Source organism: Panthera tigris, chromosome A1, assembly GCF_018350195.1.
Source record: "Panthera tigris isolate Pti1 chromosome A1, P.tigris_Pti1_mat1.1, whole genome shotgun sequence".
NCBI lineage: Eukaryota > Metazoa > Chordata > Mammalia > Carnivora > Felidae > Panthera > Panthera tigris.
The window spans coordinates 35541690-35563573 of record NC_056660.1 but is presented as its reverse complement, the minus strand read 5'-3'; the positions used below and the strand labels follow the sequence as shown (position 1 = coordinate 35563573).

General features: G+C 36.8%; 1 protein-coding gene across 1 annotated transcript in view; it reads left to right on the top strand.

The window, feature by feature from the left end:
* Nucleotides 1-21884, top strand: part of DIAPH3 (diaphanous related formin 3) — a 503867-nt gene that overhangs the window by 261424 nt on the left and 220559 nt on the right. The window contains exon 21 of the mRNA XM_015536788.2: nucleotides 5488-5727. Within this exon, the coding sequence (XP_015392274.2) occupies nucleotides 5488-5727 (240 nt within the window). The remainder of the gene's footprint in view (nucleotides 1-5487; nucleotides 5728-21884) is intronic.

Sequence of the window (21884 nt, the reverse complement as noted above, 5' to 3'; positions counted from 1 at the left end):
TTTTCTGGAGCATTCTGGAGATCTTGAAAATAGTGGCCAGCTAACGGTAAAGGGTAGGTATTTTTCTTTATGCAGTTTAAGAAATCAAGTTAACTTTTTTCAAAGTGTCTTAATTCTGTTATTAGATTTACATTATTTTCTTAGCTGTTGCTTTCCTCCCTCAACCCTTTGTCATTTTCTAGTCTTGTCTTTGACAAGGATGCATTTGTTTTTCACCTTCCCTTTGCTTATTTGCACCTCTTCCACAGAGAACAGAAGAATTAGCTAATAAGGAAATATGAGTGGAAAGTGCAGTGTGAGGGGACAACAAACACAAATCTGGAAAAAATACTAAAAATTCAGCACAACGGGAGGCAGTTGGAAAAAGAAAGGAGTCTGAAACAGTACAGCCGGGTGTCTCCACAGTGTTTGGTCACATAACTACAGTGGAGAAAGTCCATTCCTACTCCTAGGAAAACATAGTAGGAGTAATTTGAGTATTAGATGGCTTTTAAGATACGATTATTAATTTCCACACTTGATGCTCTCAGTGACACGCACACATGACTGGCAGCAAGTTAGCTCGAGGACCATGTCCTACCTGCCATGTGACTTTGAAGGAGTCCTTTAGCCTTCCTGAAACATTGTTCTGTTATTCCTTTTTTTTAAAAAATATAATTTATTGTCAAACTGGTTTCCACACAACACCCAATGCTCATCCCTACAGGTGCCCTCCTCAATGCCCATCACCCACTTTCCCCTCCCTCCCACCCCCCATCAACCCTCAGTTTGTTCTCAGTATCCAAGAGTCTCTTATGGTTTGACTCCCTCCCACTCAGTAACTTTTTTTTCCCCTTCCCCTCCCCCATGGTCTTCTGTGAAGTTTCTCAAGACCCACATATGAGTGAAGACATATGGTATCTGTCTTTCTCTGACTGACTTATTTTGTTCTGTTATTCCTGATACATGTACAAAATATATGAAATAAAGGTTTAGAGTAGCCAGTCAGTTCAGATGAAAGTGAGTGTCTTTTCAGTCAGTTGGTTACTTGTAGTGTTAGGTAAATGGATGGTTAAAATAGTTCCATAGTGACTTTAGGGAAGAATAACAAAGATACTGCGCACGTACTAAGATTTCTTTTCAGGCGAGCCTGTGCACGTCTGCAGGCGAGAAGGGCGGAGGGTGGGGGCGGGGAATGCGCCAAGTTTCGAATAAGCTGGTTCCTGAATATCTCTTATCTATTAAAGAAATTAAAGAGAACCAGATATGGTATTAGACATAGTTGGTATAAAAATGTCTAACGGATTCTGTTGTTTCCCCCATAAAACAATGGATGGCATTAAAATTATGTGTGAAAACATAATCATAATGAGATGATGCAAGATTACATCTTCCTTTTTGCCCTTTGTCTACTTTTTGCCCTTTGAGACAGATGGAAAGAATCAGATGATCCAAGGGTGGCAGTCATGACTTAGGCATCCAGTCCGTACCTGTTGCTTTATTATTTTCTCAAGTTCTTTCATCTCACTTGTCTCTCCTCTGACAGCACTTAATGTTGCCAACAAACAGAGGTGTGACATAAAAATTACCCTTAGACTTCTGGATATTCTTGATTGATTTTCACCAGTCACTGCTTTAAAGGTTTTTTTTTATTTGGCATGGAACATCTCTAATTATGGGGTGGGGACATTGCAGGAACACTGCCCCCTGCTTTCAAATAGCAGTTAAAGTATTTTCACTTTCTTTTTTATGCCTTCAGATTGATCTTCAGATTACAACTCCCTATTGTCAGAGTTTGGTGATGTGAGTTTATATTACTAAGACTAGGTATCGATCAGTTGAAAGGATAACTCTGTGAAAGTTAAGTTCTAATTTATTAACTGTCTTTTTTTTTTTCAAATGTTTATTTATTTTGAGAGAGAAAGAGTGCGCACAAGCATGAGCAGGGGAGGGGCAGAGAGAGAGGGAGAGGGAGTCCCACGCAGACTCCACACTGTCAGCACAGAGCCAGACTCGGGGCTCAATCTCACAAATCATGACCTGAGCCGAAATCAAGAGTTGGACCCTGAACCAGCTGAGCCAGCCAGGCACTCTTCATTATTAACTGTCTCACAGTTAAACTTTCATAACCTTCTTTTCTTTCTCCTCTTTTTTAGTGACTCTCTTACCATTGAGAGCATTATTTGGAGCACCATAGCTCTTCATTTCTGCATTCAGCCTGGCCTGGAGCAGACAAGTGCGAGGTTCCTTAGTAAGCAAACGGAACACAAATCCTGTGTTGACAGATCATGTGAAATAATGAAGAAATAGACGTTCTTCAAGAATAAAAAAAATATATATTTTTTCTGATTTTTAAACTTTTTACTCTTTGATCCTATATGAGGAAAGACTCTGATTTGATTAATGACAAAAAGAACCCTGCTATTCTTATCACAGATACCGAGAGCTAGACCTTAGAATGTTAGTGTACTTTAAGACTTTTGTTTTTAAATAATGGGGACAGCCATGTGTCCTGCAGGATCAGAGTAGGCTATTCAATAGTAGACTGAAGACCAGAATGAGTTCCAGGTGATCTCTCAGGTTTTTTTCCAGCTCAGTGATTTTTGTTCACTAAAATACATTTATTTTTTATTAGTCTAAATCCTATTTGAAATTTGGAAGAAAGAACAATATGGAAAGGACCTCTGATTTTAAAAGATGTTGCTCTAAAATGTGTTTTTAGGTTTCCTGGCTTTGTCAGGGTTTTTCATGAATTCATAGCATTTTGTTCTGCATTACATCATACACTTACTCTGTCTTTTCAAGGTAACTGTCCCTAGTGCCAGGTAAACTCATTACTCATACAAATCTAGGTTATATTTTTCTAGGAAAATTAATTACTTTATCCTGGCTACATATGGTTAGCTTGTCAGCAGGAAAGCTTTAACATATTTGGGGACAGTACAATCGAGGCATTTAAGCAGTTTTTTTCTCTTTGTGCATAAATTAGTACATTAATATAGGTTAAAATTAATATATTTTGTAATAATATTTTCCTGGGATACTTCTCATGTTTATGGCAAAGTAACAAACTATCATGAATAAGGGCACAGGTTGAAAACATGCCACGGGAGCATCATACACCTTTTGAATGGCCATAACCACGTGTACTCATGTGAGTCCTCTACCTTACTATTCTAGAGGGTATATTAAATGGAATAGAGCACTAATACAGAGTTGGCCCAATATAATGTGAATACCATTTGCAATGGTTAAGCATAAAAATTTAGAGAATTTAGTTTATTTGGGAGCATTTAAGACACGTTTGGGGCTCCTGGGTGGCTCAGTCGGTTAAGCAGCCGACTTCGGCTCAGGTCATGATCTCGCGGTCTGTGAGTTCGAGCCCCACATGGGGCTCTGTGCTGACAGCTCAGAGCCTGAAGCCTGTTTCAGATTCTGTGTCTCCCTCTCTCTGACCCTCCCCCAATCATGCTCTGTCTCTCTCTGTCTCAAAAATAAATAAACGTTAAAAAAAAAATTAAAAAAAAAAAAAGACACGTGAAATGACGTTATGAGAAGTAATCACTGTTTAACTCAGTGTAGCTGCACATATACTGCCCAAACAGAAGGATGCATGCCTGCTAACAATTGCCATTCTAACCGGGCTTCATTTTATCTTTCTAAAATTTTATACTGAATGTATTCTATGAAACCATTATTAGTTCTTGTTTTGTTCTTACATCTTTTTTTGGCTTATAGTCTTTTTACTTTTTTTGTTTCAATGTTTGTTTATTTTGAGAGAGTGAGTGCTAGAGCATGAGCAGCAGAGGGGCTGACAGAGGGAGAGAGGGAATCCTAAGCAGACTCCCTACTGTCAGTGCAGAGCCTGCCATAGGCCTCGCTCGATTCCACAAACCGCGAGATCCTGACCTGAGCCGAAATCAAGAGTCAGATGCTCAACCCACTGAGCCACCCAGGCCCCCCACCCTTTTTACTTTCTTGTAAGAAGAAAAAAAATATTTCCCCTAGACAGCCAAATTTGAAGACATTCCTTGAACTCAGAATTTTAAGACCTTTTCAAAAGTTCTGTGTGGAGGGCAATTAACTACATCAGTCAAACTCTTAGAATCTTGGCTGTATCCACTTAAACATTAAAACATCAGGTGACTAGAGAGAATACTAAATGTGAATTAGATATTTATATTATTTGCTAAGAAACTTCTCAATCACTGTAAGGATTTGGTCCATCTGAAGATGTATCTGCTGAGAGTTAACTCCTTACTGCTCAGTTCTTGTTAGATGAGTATGCTGGGCTGTATTGTTATGTCCAAGCAAGTATCCTTTTGGATCTAATATCTTTTTGGACCTAGTAAATCCAGGCTTTTGTCTGGTCTATTTAACTTTAAACAGCAGCCATTGTATTATTAGCAGATAGTCTTCTGTCTCCTGAACAGAAATCCTATAAGCTTTGTGTGACATTGTTCTTTACGTTTTCTTTTATACTCTGTGACTAACAGACCTATTCCCTATTTTAACCGTAAGGTGTTGTGTCACTGTTGTTGTTTTTTGTTTTTGTTTTTTTCCTGACCTTGCCTCACACTGCTTTTATTTATAATAGCTGTTGAAGTTCAATAGGTTTACTGTTATTACATCATCAATGTGTTTAAAGTCTCAATCCCTAGCACGTTTGGTCAGTGAATTCATACACAGCTTAAATGCCCTTTGTCTCCAGCCTTCAGTTAAATGGCTGTTCTCCCCTGTGATAGAACACAGGGGAGTAAGTTTAAGGCAAGAACTTGCTGACTCTCTAGGCTTTTTGTTCTTTTCAACATCTTCAGCCCCCACGCTCCCAACAAGGGAACGCAGAGTCCCAAACAGGGTTAACTTGGCATCTGATGGACCCATAGCTTTGCATGGCTTCTGGCTCTGGCTACGCCCATGTTCCTTAACATCCACTCTGCTAATTTAGTGTGTGTCAGGAGTCATTCTACTTCTCTGTGTTTCTCTAGAAAGTCAATTTAGTACAAATTGGGACCTATTTACTTTCCCTCCATCTAACACATACTGTTAGTCAGCAGGGCTTCTGAGGACAGCAGTTGCTATTTGAAGAAAACAAACCCTCTTTAGACCTTTCTGAATGTTTTAAACATGACCCAACCTTTTCCAGTGTTGAACAAAAATTAATGAGAGAAATGCTTTGTCATTTGTTGCCTCTGTACCCTGCCACCTTTTTTAAAATTTAGTCTTTGTTGAAAAATTATATGTACCTTATCACTTTAACTTTGTCATTTAATTAAAGCTTTCTTTTCCCTGAGCATCTAAATTGTTAATTTTTTCTTTGAGGGATGACTCTTGATTGCTCACAAAAACAAGCAAGGCTTTTCTCTCTCTCCCTGCTATCAGTTTTAAGGGACATATTGCTTCCTCGGCACTGTCATACCAATAAATCATCCCAGATTACTTGCGGTCGTACAGTACTAAAGTATACCATGCATTTTAAAGGAAATCTGCTATTTTCTTTTCAATCAGATGAGCAATGTGAAGAGACTCCGGCCACGGCTCAGTGCTATTCTCTTTAAGCTTCAGTTTGAAGAGCAGGTGAACAGCATCAAACCTGACATCATGGCTGTCAGTACTGCCTGTGAGCAGATAAAGAAAAGCAAAAGCTTTAGCAAGTTGCTGGAACTTGTGTTGCTAATGGGAAACTACATGAACGCTGGCTCCCGGAATGCTCAAACCTTCGGATTTAACCTTAGCTCTCTCTGTAAAGTGAGTTGTTTTTTTTTTTAAACACATATTTGCCTGGACACTCATTCTTAAATGTCAGCCCTGATTACATTATTTAAATATTTTTATTTTGATGTGTTCATTATCGAGAATTTGAACCAAACCATGGACCCAAACCCAGAGTGAACTGAGCTAATTTACTCAACCTCTGAGCTAAATCCAAATATTAATTTTCTCTGATCTGCAAATCCAACTGAAGGATTTTGTTTAATAACAGAATTATGTCATAAACCTATCCTTTCCCAACCTAATGAAATGGAACATCAAAATATTTAAATCTAATATTCAATTCAAGTGACTGCAAATGGTGGTATATACATATTGAGAATTGCTTAAGATTGTCGCTTCAGTTTTTACTTTAGCTATTTAAATAATTCTGTGTGTTTTTGTTTTGTTTCGTTTTTTGCAAGCTGACTAAAGGGAGAAAAGAGTGAGACTGCTTTATATAAAGGGGGAAATTCCTCTTATTAGGAATAGACAGACATACCTTGGGTATCGTTAATGATTTTGAAATGTTTGTATCTAAATATAATTTTAAAGGATGTGAAAATTGAGTAAGTTTAGAGATTTTTTTTTTTTTTCCTCCTGAGTTCTTCCACATGTTAAATACTGTTACGGCAAATATATTCACTGTTTTCATATAACAGAGTTCTTTCCTAGGAAGAGGGCCATAGCAATAGTGCTTTATTGATCTGCTTGCAATGAATTCTTCTTGTTACACATCACAAGAAAAGCCTTCTTTTGTTCTTGACCTGCTAACATCTATACCACCTGATTAAGGAATTTGATGACTGATTTTCCCCCCGCTATCCAGAAGTTTGCTTTATACCACTTGATTTTTCTGAAAGACCTACATTAGCATGTATGTAACCTCTTTTCAAACTGAAATCCGAAGAGGATTTTCGCTTTTAGAAAATGGGGATTGCTTTTTTGCTTTATGCCATTTGGCTTAAAGGCCAAATGAAAGGTTTCGTGGGGACACTCTACTTTCGGGTAGCGGGGGAAACCAGTGTTGCCGTTGCCAGTGAGATAGGGAAGGTGAGAAGCAAGTTCAGTTTTAGCTGTGGGTTGGCTTGAATAGTTAATCTCCCAGTGCTTTCACAACTTGCCTTATACAGTGTTCCTGACCTAAGCCTCCAGTTGGTATCAACACCTGTGAGCTTGCCCCACCCCAATTCCATCTTTTTATTTTCCTCTCAGTTCCTGAGCTTGATATATTCAGTTAAGATCCCTAGCATGGGAGGTGCAATTCATAATACATGTATTGAAGACTTTACACATTTGTAGAGTGCTTGCTTATTCCTGTGCCAAATGCTTGACCTGGTCATCCCATTGGATGGATGTACTTATTTACCTGGCGTACATGAACCCCCGTTTTTCACCATTAATTATTATTAATTTTTTTAATAGAGCTGTATACAAAAACTTATGGCAACAGTTGAGAGAGAGAGGCTAGCACAGTTAGGAGAGGACAGTTAAGCATTTGGAGAAGGAATTTGAGCTGAGTCTGGAAGTGCGAGTGGATGTTCCCTGAGAGGAAAAGGCGTTCTAAGCTAAATCCATCAGTTTGCATGAAGGGTCATTTCACGGCGTATGTGAGTACACCAAGTGATGGGAAGCCTAGACGGGAAAGGAATGGCGAACAGGCAAATGAAATAGTAAATTGGTCTACATTGGAAAGCACCTTCAGCGCCATTCCTTATGGTGAAGATTTATGGAAACCTGTTAGTTTTTAGTAGAAGTGATGATATCAGAGACGTCTCGTGAGAACATAATTCTAATAGCAGTGTGGAAGAAAGTTAAGGTGCCCTGTCCAGTACTGTCACCATTAGCCATATGTGGCTATTTACATTTAAATTAATTAAAATTTAAATAAAATTAGCAAGTGCCTCAGGCACACTAGCTATGTTTCAAGCCAATAAGTGTCCATACGTGTTGGCAGCATAAAAATAGCACATTTTCCATCACTGTAGAAAATTCTACTGGACAGCACTGGGGTAGAGAATTATAGCTGGGAGAGGCTCTCTGACTGACTGGCTGACTGACTGACGTATGTAGCACGTGATCTAGGAGAGTGGACTGAGGAACTCAAGCGGAGAAGATAGATAGGGAAGATGAAGGGAAAAAGGAGAGATCAAAGATAACTCCTCCATACTGACATGTGTGATGTGGTTGCTCAAAAGTGATTGAGTTCAGGCTATTTTTAGTGTTTCCTACCCCTTGTTTACCTCAGTGTCTTAAAGAGAATCTGATGGAAGCTGCTTTAACTATTTAGCAAATATTTGTCCGTTCTGAAACAGTGAAGGTACTTTGAGACAATGGAAGTGCAAGCTAGGGTAGTGGCAAAAGGACTTGGGGTAGGATGGAAGGGGCGGGGGGAGGGGAGTATGCACATTTAAGGAATATCTAGGGAACTGTTGGAGTGTTGATAATGAACTTGGAGGTGGAAGGGCAAGGAGGCAAGCAGATTCAGGCTTTCCCTGAGAAAGGAAGCAAAGGAAGAAAAACAGGATGAAGAGCAAAGTTGGGGAGAAGTTTACACCTACAAATCAACTGAAATTTGTTTCTTAGTGCTAAGGGTCTTTTCTTCTGTAGAGCTTGTGTCTCAGAACTGCAGTCGACTCCCTCATACACTTCCTCCAAAGGGAGCTGTTGACAAGAGATTAGGTCTGAGTGATGAGGTAGAATAGCCTAATACAGTGCCTGGTGCATAGCAAATACTCAATAAATGACAATGCACCAGACAAAATGGGCACAAAGTTGTGCCTTTTATGTAGTTAGAGTAGGCATTCTCTCATACTGATAGACAGTGGCTGATGCATAATAATTTAAAAATCTTTTACGAAAGCAATGCATGCTGCTGTTATTTTACTACGGCTAATCTGTAAACCAGTTAATCTGTCTCCAGATAAGAGTTGACTGTATTTTCAGGCAACGATACTAGATATTTTGACCATCCCTCTTAGGATTCTTCTGTTGTGCAAGAAAGAAAATAAATACTACAACTTTATATTTTTTATTAGCCTACATGTCAAGTTGAAAGCTTATATTGAACAAGATGATATCTCATCATGTACGTTATCAGAAGTAGCAGCTTGATCTTTGACAATTGTGATTGAATTTTCACACTGAGTATAAAGCATTTGGTTTGGTGATAAGCCCCCATAAAAGGAATTCCATATGTATTTGACAGTAGAAAGGGTAATATTTTAATCTGTTAAAACATGCTGCGTAATTATATGACATCTAATATTCTATATTCAAAACCTTTACTTTTAAATACCCTTTGTAAATTTAGCTCTACTATGAGAAGTACATGGAGTTCTACTAAGTTGTTAACTTTTCATCCTTTATAAATAATTATATGAGTTGTGAAATCTATATAGATTATAGCTTAATTTTAAGGGCTGTATTACATCTTTGCATACCTTTATAATGGAGGTAGCTAAATATAATAGCTCTGAGTTCAGAGGGAAAAGGATTGCGTGGGTTTTTACCCTAAAGATTTTACCCTAAAGATGTGGCCTCTGTTAAATAAATATAAAAATAAAAGAAACAAGCTAAACATAAGCAAGTTTCTATTAAGATGTAAGTAAAAATTAAAGTAGATTTTTAGAGGCTTTCTGGTGGTAAAAGTGAAGTACAGACATGGTCGTGAAACTTTTTGTGAACTAAGAGGTTTCTCCTCCTTTGCCAAAGCTGAACTTCACAAGAAAATTTGCACGTGTATTGTTAGAAAAGAAAAATACCACATTGAGCTGTGTTCTTTAAAACAGTAAATGAATGAATCAGTTACATTAGGATCTTTCTTTTAGAACCATCTTTCCCTCCCCTCCCCCTATCCTTTCCCTAGGAGTATGGGCCAGAGCCTGGTAGGGTTTGACACATCAAGGGAACACTCGTGGAAAGATACAAATATACTCTTCAGTTACATAATGCTATTTCTAGTTTAAGTAAAATGGTATAAATACCTTGGTTTCGGATGGCTTGACTATTTAAAAGGATAAACGTTAGAATATGTAAAAGAATGGATGAACTTCTTGTCATTCATAAAGTCCGCCAAAGATATTGCTAGACTAGATAAAAATTGGATAATATGCAATTGGAGATTATATTCTTTTTTCAGGACCTGCTATTGATTAAATGCAAATCCGTATCCTTAGAAATTCAATCAGTAAATGGTAGGTGATTGCCTCACCAAAATGCCCACCTAGAAAAAATTTACATGTGATTAGTGTTGAAGTTAATTTTCTTAGAGAACCTATTGGTGATGCAAAGATCTTTTTTTTTCTTCTTTCTCCAAGTAGATCAGTGTTCTAGCAAAAGAATGAGTTGACCCAATCATCAAAGTTTAACACTATATTAAAATCTATGAGAGGATTTTTACCTTGTAAATTAAAAAAAAACAACAACAGGTATTATCAATCCATATACTATGGCTATAGCATGTGTTTAATATTTCCTAATGTCTAATGATAAGTAATTTCCAAGTTACAAATTATCCCAATCAATACAACTGGATGATGTAGTTATAAAATATAGGTCTTTGTTCTAAGTAATTACATTGTATTGGGATAGTAGATATAAATTTTGGAAGAGTTTACAAAGTGTAATAACTGACTTTCGTCAGTGTTAGCTATTTTGGGGGGGAAATTGCAGAAACAAGTAATTGCTGATTCCATTATAAATTGATCAATATTATCACGTTGTAGGAAAACTTCTCTCTTGTTGGCAGTAGAACATACAGTGAGTTCACCTCAAAGGTGAAGTCCTCAAAGGACATGTAGTAACGGGAGTTTAGGATAGTCGGAAGTTAGGTGTTAAAGGGTTGGGAAGTAGCAGGCAAGATTGGTTTTTGTCTCCTCTTGATTTTGATTTTTTTTCCATTTAAAAGACTTTTTTGTGTGTGTTCATTGAAGTACATGAAATTTGTATCTGATATCCTGTATATTCTTTTTATAAGCTCAGGCTAACCCAAGTAGAATAAAGCTAACCAAAGCTGTGATGAGGAAGATCTTTGAAGGAGAAAAACAACACAGAACAAAAACCAGCCATTTCATTTCCTTTTTGATTGATGCCTCCACCAACTCCAGTGAGTGATTTCTTGAAATTGTGAACAGTTCTTCCTGTAGGACATTGACTCTCAACCAGGAGCACCCTTTAAGAAATATTGATGTGTCAGCCCCACATTGGATCAATTACTTCAGCATGTATGGATGTGGATCTTGATTAGTGGCTTCTTAGAGGTCTCCTGGATGATTTTAATGCACAAACTGAGCTGAGAATCATTTTGTCTTCTGCCCTACTTTATCCCAGAATGGAAAAATCTCTGGTTGGTGGTGTGGAACCAGCCAAGAAACAAACATACAAAAGCAAAACCCAACCAATACAAGAACAAAAACAAAAAAGAAACAGGTCTACGTCTTCACTTAAGAATGAGTGGTGAAAATATTTCCAAAAACTGCTTTTTTTTGTTTTTGTTGTTTGTTTTTTTTTTTTTTTTCATGCCGAGCTCAACACTACTCTGATAGTAAAGAAAAAGAGTGGGTGGAGTGTGAATCTCAGGCACACGACAGAACTGAAAAAAGTTGATGGCCAGTGTCCTGAGTTATTCTTCAGGGCTCTACCTTGTACAGATAGAGTTTCAGTCATTATATAAAAAGCAGGAGACAAATAACTCTGCCTATCACCTGTTACACTCAGATCGGATCATAGTGTGAAGCTTTTTGTGTGAAATTTTGCTTCTCCTATATCACCTTTTCATTCACTCTGAAGTTATTTTGAAGAAAGACCTCTGCCAAACAAATCCACTGTTCCATCTACATTGTGTTTTAGAAGGATTTTAGAGAGGTTTTTATTCTTTATCGGATTGGCAAAATCACACCAGTGAATTTTGGCACCCTTTGAAAGTAAAGCAGTTTTTGGCCAAAGACTTGCAGATAACAAATGCCATTCTTATTTTACATCTAGCCAATTAAGTCACTGAAATGTTGACTTCCAAAGCAACGTGAAGCTATCTAGGATTTTTAACCCCTTTGATTCATTCAGTAACACATTTAATCAATAGCATTTTCCAAGAAATATTTAATTGGGTTTACTAAATAATGTTTTTGATAAATTGTATTCATATTATCTTAGTTTTTTTTTCAACTGCTATTAATCATTGTAAATTAGAAATATTCTTTGAGGTGCCTAGATGGCTTAGTCGGTTAAGCATCTGACTTCAGCTCAGGTCATGATCTCACGGGTCATGGGTTCGAGCCCCGCATCAGGCTCTGTGCTGACAGCTCAGAGCCTGGAGCCTGTTTCGGATTCTGTGTCTCTCTCTCTCTCTGACCCTCCCCGACTCGTGCTCTGTTTCCCTCTGTCTCAAAAATAAACATTAAAAAAAATTTTTTTTAAAAAGAAATATTCTTTCACTAGAATTAGAGTGGCTTTACTCATGATCAGCAGATACACTGCTTGTGTGCTGTCATCTCACCATTTTCATGAAAAGCATTGCTAATCTATGAAATCTCCTTTCCCCCAAACACGTAGTCTCAGAATCGGCCTTAACACCATGTTTATAGACAGGCCTCCTATCCTTTAGAGGGAGCACCCAAGAAGAACCTTAACAGTCATCTCTGCTTTACTCCAGTCTCCTGTTTTTGTGCATTTTCAAAATGAAAAATCAAAAATTGAATAAGATGCTCCATTCCTGATAGTCAAGGAAATTTATTGTTTACCTCTTCTTTGTCAACGGTTTGCATTGTTCTTGCATTTTTGGAATAGAGGCAAAATGTGCAGGATTATCTCCACAGTTAGACAATGGCATTTGTGAACATTTGTTCTTAGGTAGCAGAGGTGGGGAGTACAATGATAAAAATGGGTATACACTAAAGCCAAAGACATTACAAGAAAGGAAAATTATTGGCCAATATCTTTCATAAAAACAGATGCAAAAATTCTTAGCAAAATGTTATAAGCCAAACCAATAATGTGTAAAAAAGAAATATATACTACAGCCAAGCGGGATTTATTACAGGTGCGGGAGACTGGTTAAACATTTGAAAATCAGTTAATAGAATCCATTACATCCATAGGCCAAAGAAGAAAAATCATTTGATCATGTTAATATATGCAGAAAAAGCATTTGATAAAATCCAACAGACATTCATGTAAAAAACTCAAGAAACTAGAAATATAGAGGGACTTCCTCAAGTTGATGAAGAATATCTACAAAAACTACAGCTAGCATTGTCCTTAATGGTAAGAAACCAAATGTTTTCCCTCTAACATTGGGCAAAGAAAAGGATGTCCCTGGTCAAAATTCTTTTTTTTTTTTTTTAAGTTTGTTTATTTACTTAGAGTGAGTGTGGGAGGGGCAGAGAGGGAGGGAGAGAGAGAATCTCAAGCAGAGTCCACACTGTCAGTATGGAGCCTGTTGTGGGGCTCAAACTTGTGAACCATGAAATCATGACCTGAGCTAAAATCTAGAGTCGGACGCTTAACCGACTGAGCCACTGAGCCACTCCCCTGGTACCCTTCTTATTCAGCATTGTATTGGAAGTCTTAGCTAATGCAATAAGACAAGAAAACGAAATAGAAGTTGTATAGATTGAGAAGGAATAAATAAAAGTGTCTTTGTTCATAGGTGAAATGTTTGCCTGTGTAGAAAGCCCTACCAAATTGACCAAAACCAAAAAGAAAAAAGAAAAAATATATATATACCTCCTGGAACTGGTAGGTAATTATAGCAAAGTTTCAGGATATGAAGTTGACATAAAAAAGTTAATCACTTTCCAAAAACAAGCAACGAAGAGCTGAACTTGAAAGGAAAAACAGTATCATTTATGTTAGTACAGAAAAGAGTAGTACTTAAAATATGTACAAGATTCTTATGAGAAAAACTATAAAACTTTGATGAAAAAAATCAAGAAAGAGCTAATAAAGAATTAGATATTCCATGTTAATGGAAAAGAATGTTCAATATTATTTAGATATTTCTTCTTCCCAACTTGATCTGTAGATTCCATGCAATCCTAATCAAAATCCCAGCAAGCTATTTTGTGAATATTGACAAACTGAATCTAAAGGCCATATGGGCATGTAAAAGACCCAGAAAAGCCAACACAACACTGAAGAGGAACGGAGTCGAAGGACTGATACTCCTCAACTTCAGGAATTACAAAGCTGCAATAATCAAAATATTCTTATATTGGTTAAAAAAAAAAAAAAGTGGACAGATCAATGAGACAGAATAGAGAGCCCGGAAATAACTCTACATAAATATAGTCAAATCTTTGACAAAGAAACAAAGGCAATCAATGGAGAAATAACAGCCTTTTTTTTTTTTTTTTTTTAAATTTTCTTTGAATGTTTGTTTATTTTTGAAGGAAAGACAGAGCATGATCAGGGGAAGAGCAGGGAGAAAAGGAGACACAGAAAGCAAAGTGGGCTCTAGGCTCCACACTGTGAGCACAGAGCCCCATGCGGGGCTCAAACTCACAAACCGCTAGCTCATGACCTGAGCCGAAGTCGGATGCTTAACCGACCGAGCCACCCAGGCGTCCTGAAATAAGTCTTTTGAAGAAGTGGTGCTGGAACAACTGCACATAAACATGCCGAAAACAAAACAACAAAAACTGTATCTCCATACAGACCTCAGGCCTTTCATAAACATTAATTCAAAATGGACATAGCCCTACATGTAAAATGCAAAGCTGTACAACTTTTAGAAGATAAGAGAAAATTCAGGTGACTTTAGTTTTGTCAATGACTTTTTAGATAGGGTACCAAAAGCATGATCCTTGAAAGAAAAATAGTGAGAAGTTGGATTTCATCAAAATGGAAAACTCTGCAAAAACACTTTTAAGAGAGAAGATGGGAGTGCCTGCGTGGTTAAATCGGTTAAACCTCTGATTCTTGATTTCAGTTCAGGTCATAATCTCACGGTTCGTGAGGTGAAGCCCCATGTCGGGGTCCATGCTGGCAGCATGGAGACTGCTTGGGATTTTCTGTTTTCCTCTCTCTCTTTCTTTCTGCCTCCCTCCCTCCCTCCCTCCCCCTCACTCTCTTCCTCCCTCCCAACGTCAAAATCAATAAACTTAAAAATATATAAAAAAGAAGACACACCACAGACGGGGAGAAAATCCTTGCAAAATGCATATCTAATAAAGGACTTCTATCCAAAATATATAAATAACTCTTGAAATTCAACAAGAAAACAATTAAGAAATCGTCAGAAGACCTGACCGGACACATCACCAAAGAAGATTTACAAATGGCAAATAAATATATGAGCAGATAGCCAACATCATAGTCAGCAGAGAATTGCAAGCTGAAACAATGAGACAATGTACACATCTATTAGAATGGCTAAAATCTGAAACATTGGCAAGTTCAAATCCTGGCAAAAATGTAGTACAACAGGAAGAGAATGCAAAATGGTACATCTCTGTTGGAAGACTGTTGGGCAGTAACCAAGTTAAACATAAATTTAGAATTCAGTGATCACACTCTTACTTACTTTTAACGCCTTACTTATTCAAAGGCGTTGAAAACCTGTGCACAAATGTTTATAGCAGCTTTATTTGTAATTGCCAATATTTGGAAATAACTAAGATGTCCTTCAGTAGGTGAATGGATAAACAAACTGTGATGCCTCCATACAATAGAATAGTATTCAGTGATAAAAATAAATGATCTCCCAAGCCAAGAGAAGATTTGGAGGAAGCTTAAATTCATGTTATTAAGTGAAAGAGGCCAATTTGAAAAGACTACATACTGGATGATTCCAAATATATGTATGACTCTTTGGAAGAGAGAAAATTATAGAAATGGTAAAAAGATCAGTGGTTGTCAGGGGTTGTGATGGAGAGAGAATACAGAAGATTTGAATAAGAGCATGGGGAGTTTGGGGATTGGGTGGGTGAAACTCTTCTGTATGATGGTATAATGGTAGATATATGATCTGCATTGTCAACCCCCCTACAACTGTAGAAGGCAGCGGATCTTAAGAATAATGTCATCAGTTGTGACAAAGGTACCACACCCATGTAAAATGTTACTAATAGGGAAATTTGGATGGAGGAGAGGGTATATGGGAGCTCTGTATTTTCTGCTCATTTTTTTTTTCTGAAAAGTTGAAACTGCTTTAAAAAAATAAAATCTAGGATTTAAAAAATAAAAGGTAGAACATTCAATTTAAAACTTATGTATTTGGTCCATTTATATTAATTAAAGAATACTGAGCTGTTTTAAATGTCTTGTGGATAAGGAGGCTATATAAATAAACAGAACATCGAACAATACAGTAGATAATGTAATAAGCTAAAATTTTTACTACAGTGCAAAAATTCTTTGAACTCTGCAGTTTTTGTAGTTGCTAAAATCCAAAAGAAATAAATTAAAAACATAATTCAGGGAAAGTGGGGGGGAGTATGAAAGAAACTAGCTTATAATTATAGAAATCCACATTATATAAAGCATTTTCTTATTTAATATTTAAACTCTCGTCATTTTAAAATGAAAACTACACAATGAATAGAAATTATTTTCATATATGAATATCACAATTTGTCTAATATATTTTTTTACCTAATATCATTTGATCTCTACTTTAAAATCATTTTGAAAGTTTTATTATAGGTAGTAATAGTTATGGCAGTGACCTAAATGATGTTAAGCATCTTATTTTATTTAAATTAAGATTTTTATTTCCATTGTAGGGAGATAACCAATCTTTTCAAAAAAATTAATCAGCATGGTGATTATTTTTTTAAGGTAGTTATACACATATCAAAAAACATTATTCATTGTATAATTGTGGTTTTCACTAGTGAATTTTTCCTGGCACATTGCCCTTCTTATCTAAGCAAATATGATATTTTTTTTTTGATAGTATGTGTTTACACACCTATTTTCATGGGAATACCTTTAACTTCTATTTAGAGTTCCTATTTCGTACGTTCACAAATCGCTTTATTCTGCATAGGATTTAAGATGTAATGTGATGTTCATATGTATACTTGTTCAAGTCTGTTAAAGGTTAAACTTAACAGCTGTCTTTTCATCTAAATGTATTCGAATAATATTTTGTCAGCACTAATCTATTAGCAATGTTGAAAGACTTGCTGTTTCAGTGATAAGATTTAGGTGACATTTTATTAAATTTATAGATACAACATTAGAAAGAATGGCATGCTCTCAGAACTAGAAATGACCTCAAGGTAGCAGGTGTCTGTTTTTAGAGGCTTTTCAGGCTAAAATTAGCAGGTCGTAGGGCTTCAGTGTTTTAAATTGCATCTGTTCTTTTGTTGTCTTACCTGCCATTTTTGTCCACCTGGTTTTGAGAAATTTGTTTATTTTGACACATAATAATCTAAAGATTTTTGTAGAGGAACTGTATTTTGTAGTAGTTAAGAACTTAGGATTCAAACAGACATGGGTTCAAACCTTGGGCTTATCAGATAGTAGTTATATGACCTGGTGTATGCTACATCATCTCTAAAGTCTTTTTTCTCCTCTTTAGTAATGTGTATAATACTAGTTCCACCTAAAGATGTTTTGTGTTTTAAGCATTAAATTATATCCTTTTTGACTAGTTCTGGCCTCAGGGTAAGTGTCACATAAGAGCTACTGCTATGATAATATCAGTGGTATTTGTGTTAATGGCATTAATATTAATATTGCTGTTATTATTTATAATAAAAACTGATCATTAATATTATTTCTAATATTAATCATATTAATTGCCATACACAAGTTAGGGTCTTCTAGAATGTTCCTGGGGCAATTACAGATTCTTGTAATTTTGTCATTTTTATGGTGTTCAGCAATGTCTCCGACATCCAGAGCAGTAGTGCCGTTTTGATACATACTTAGATAATAGAAGCATAATAATGGAAGTAGAGCTACTGATTTGGCAATACTCTTATGATTTAAGTATCATTAGTCAAAGAGTGTGGGACCTTTGGATTCTGAGGATCACCAAAAGGATACTCAGTTTTTATTTTAGGAATTTTTCTTGTGGTTAAAACAATGGAATATTCTTTAAATGTCATCCGAATTTGTGCTGAATGGCTTAAAAATATTCCAAAACACTGCATTGTAGCTACAAAGGAATTCTACTCCAGAGTGACAAGTAGGCCATGATTTATTACAGGATCTTCTTTTAACGTTATTTTGTCTGAAATGAACAGAGCAGTTGAAGAAACTCCATCCATCTTTGTGTTTATTTGACATCCATGCTGCATTAAATGTACCTTAAAGAAACAATATACAAATAAGAAATTCTACTTAACAGTGATGATTACTCATCAGCAAGATACATCTCTTGGCAATAAAACAAAAGGAAGCCTGTCAAGCAATGTCTGTTAAAATTTAAATAAAGCATAGTTTTTAAACCTAAATGAATTTTTAAAGCAAATATTTTAGCTTCATTTTCTTTCCAAGAGTTAGCGTTACAGAGTGTGCTCAAGTGAACTGTTCTTTCTCTCCAACAAAATTAGCACCATCCCCCCAGCTTTCCTTATTCTTCTAGTTCAGTTGCTGATTATATATGATAGGAGTAATTAGTGGAAATAAAATGTGCCCCTTTTGTTCATGTTTATCAAAAAGTGAAAAAAAATTGAGCAAGTGCATAAAAAGACTTTGATAAATATTTTGTGTATTTATGCTTTTGGGAGGTGCCCTTTTTTATCCTTTTTTATAAAGTGACATGGGGGAGAAGTAGAGGAGGGGATAGAGTAATTGACGCAGGAAGAATAACTTTGTGTACTTTTTCCTGAGAATGTTAGGACCTGAATGAAGATTCTCCACCCTGGAATTTAAAGCCACATAGCAGTTTGTAAATGAGACACCATATGTTATCAACAAACAGTTGCCATCCTTGTTTCTTATCTAAACTTATCATTTATTAGGTTTAATTTCAAATTTATTTACTTAGGAATTTTATTTTATTGTTTTGGTCTTACGAATGTTAAATACAGATTCTAAAAGGATGGGAGAATTTTGCTTCCATTTACTATTCAGTGGGCATACTTTTGAATATTAGACTGTTGCCAATACGCTACCTGCTAAGCAGTTGATGTTTTCAGTAATATAGCTAGAATAACACTCTGCCCCATAAATTAGTGTCTAGCTCTGTGATGGTCTCTGAACAACTTGAATTTTTGTTTGACTTGTACACTTAACATTTACTAAACTGGTAGATGCTATAAACTATATTCCAGAATTCTAATTCTGAATTTTTATTGCTCATGAATAAAGATCGAGATTGATCTCATTGGTTGTTGTTAGATCACAGAGATTTCTTCATACATTTAATCCTAGCAGTGGCTGGCTATTTAGTTGCATCATACATAGTACTTACTGGAAAGCTCTTTGAGGGCTTTGCAAATTACAGAGGTAGATGGTGCTTGTGCTAATCAACATTCTACACAGGCCGTGTATCTAGTTTCACGGGAAAGGAACATGGTTGAAGGGGAGGGGTGTAACCGGCAGCAGTGGGGAGCTGAGAGTCCACAGAAGGGATGCTATTCCCAAGGCAGTCATTGCTGCCAGGGGGGAGGGGGAGAGAAGAGTTTATCATTAAGGTGTTTTAAAAAACAAAAACAAAATACAGCTTTTATGCTAAGTCTTGGTTGTACAAGAGAAAAATTATTTATGAAACTTTGCTACTTTTACTCTGGCCTTATCCATTAACCATGATAGTGTGAAGGAAATTACGGATTGAAAGGTAATTTAATAAATCCGATTGGCATTCTCAGTATATGTGAAAACAAACTGAAAGATTCTAACGGCCGTTAGCATGCAAAAATAACTTGTGAACTGAGATTACAACTAGGTTAATTCATTTTTATTCTAGTATTTTTTTTAAGTTTATTTATTTTGAGAGAGAAAGAGAGAACGAAGGGGGAGGAGGGCAGAGACGGAAGAAGAGAGAGAATCCCAAGCAGGCTCTGCACAGTGTCAGCATAGAGCCCAACAGAGGGCTCAATCTTAGGAACCATGAGGTCATGACCTGCATCAAAATCAAGAGTCGGATGCTTAACCGACTGAGCCACCCAGGCACCCCTATTTTAGTATTTTTAAAATTAGATTTCGCTATGTCTATCAACACTTGAGTCCGCTATAATGTATACTTAATATTTTTGGAGTGGAAAACGAATTTGGAGTCTCTTTTTTCTGTCTAGTCCCATATTCTTATTTTATCTGTGTGAAAACTGAACTCTAGTAACTTACCAGTGACCATGTAACTAGTTAAAGGCACTGTTTAGCATTACCAGGTCATCCACACATGTTAGTGGCAATTAATCTAGCTAGTTAGTCAAGTCCTTTTTTGAGGTATGCTTTTTAAAACACTCAGATGGATGTTGTGGCTTATGTTCCTTTTAAAAAAGGTATCAAATAATGGATTGTGTCCTATCAGTCAGTTTTTAAGGTGCCATACTTAAGGAATCATACTTTTGGTTCTTTTGGTTTGCATGTTGAAAGGCCAGTGTAGCATTTAAATCTATCACATGAGTAATCATGAAACTCAGGTTGTGTGGGAGGGTAGCTCTGTATTTCCAGGAATAAGATATTTTTGTACTAATAAGTAATGTGTTTTAACATTTGTGATGGTAGAGTTTATCTCTCCTAATTCCACTATCAGATATTAACAGTTGTTTGATACTTGTCTGATAATGATATGATATTTAGTGATGTAGAATTTTAAAAAAATTACATACACACCCACCCCCATTTGAAGTTGGAAAGGAAGCAGGGAAACAGGGCTGTCCACAACTAGGTATACCAAGAATTTCCAGCTCCAAATGAACTCTTTGTACAAAAGAAATGATTTTCCCCCTTTCGTATGTATCTGCTCTGAATAATTACTCAATTATAGGGAACACCACCACATGACATATTTGCTTTCTATTCACCCTCAACACCCCCATCCCCAGATACTACACAAAACCTGAGCTGGCTTCCATTTATTTTTTATGTTTTTCGCATCATTACTTCTCCCTTCTGGTTGCATGCCTTGGCCATTTCAGATTAGAATTGTCTACTCTAGTCTTCTCTTCAAGCCTCTGTCCAGCTTCCTTTCATTCTGTGTACTGGCTTGGATTCATTTGATCAACTGTTTAGCTTTGGGGGCTGAGGGGTCACAAACTGGTGACCTAGTCCAGTCTGTTCCTCTGAGTTCTAGCCAGACATGCTCAAGAGTTTACCCACCCTCGAGGGAGAGAAAATTGGTTCTTTGGAAGCAAAAGTATCTTGCTGTTTTTATGTGCAAAGCATAGATGTACATACAGTACCTAAACAGTTACACAGTATACCGATGATTTAAAAATTTCGTAAGTGCACGCAATTAAGAAAAAATGCCTAAAGATGCTCCTTAGCCAGCAATAATGAACGACAAAAAAAGGTTGAGAAGCATTGTTTTACACCTGTATCAGTCTACATCCTTGTTGGGCATTTTTACTTGGATGTCACTTAAAAGCTTTAAACTCAACCTGGCCAAAACTGAAACTGGTCTCTCTTTGCCCACCCCACCTAAATTTGTTTGTCTGTCTTTCCACTTATTCCAATTAATGGCACTGCCTGGGTTTCCATGCCCCCTCCATCCTGTTATCTCCATCCCCAAGGCACTGCCTCTGCTCAGGCCTTCTTTCCCTGACTGAATTATTGTTACAGCATTTTAAAGTTCTTCATCCTGCTTCTGTTCTTACCTTTGCTTTTCGTCTTTCATCCACACTGCACTAGAGGGAACTTTCTAACTGCAGGTCTGGTCATCTCTTACCCAATTTAAAAACTCCCAATTCTGGGGCGCCTGGGTGGCTCAGTTGGTTAAGCATCCAAATTCAGCTCAGGTTCCAAATTGATCTCATGGTTCGTGGGTTGGAGCCCTGCATGAGGCTCCGTGCTGACAGCTAGGAGCCTGGAGCCTGCTTCAGATTCTGTCTTCTTTTCTCTCTGCCCCTCCCCTCTTGTGCTTGTGCTCTCTCTCAAAATTAAATAAAGATTAAAAATAAGTTAATTAATTAAAAAGTACCTCCCCCCCCCCCCCCCCGATTCTTAAGGATCAAAATCTTCTTTCCTTTGCATGGCATACACTTCCTCCTGTTTTCTGGTCTTTTCTGATCTTCCCAGATTTATATCTTTCTACG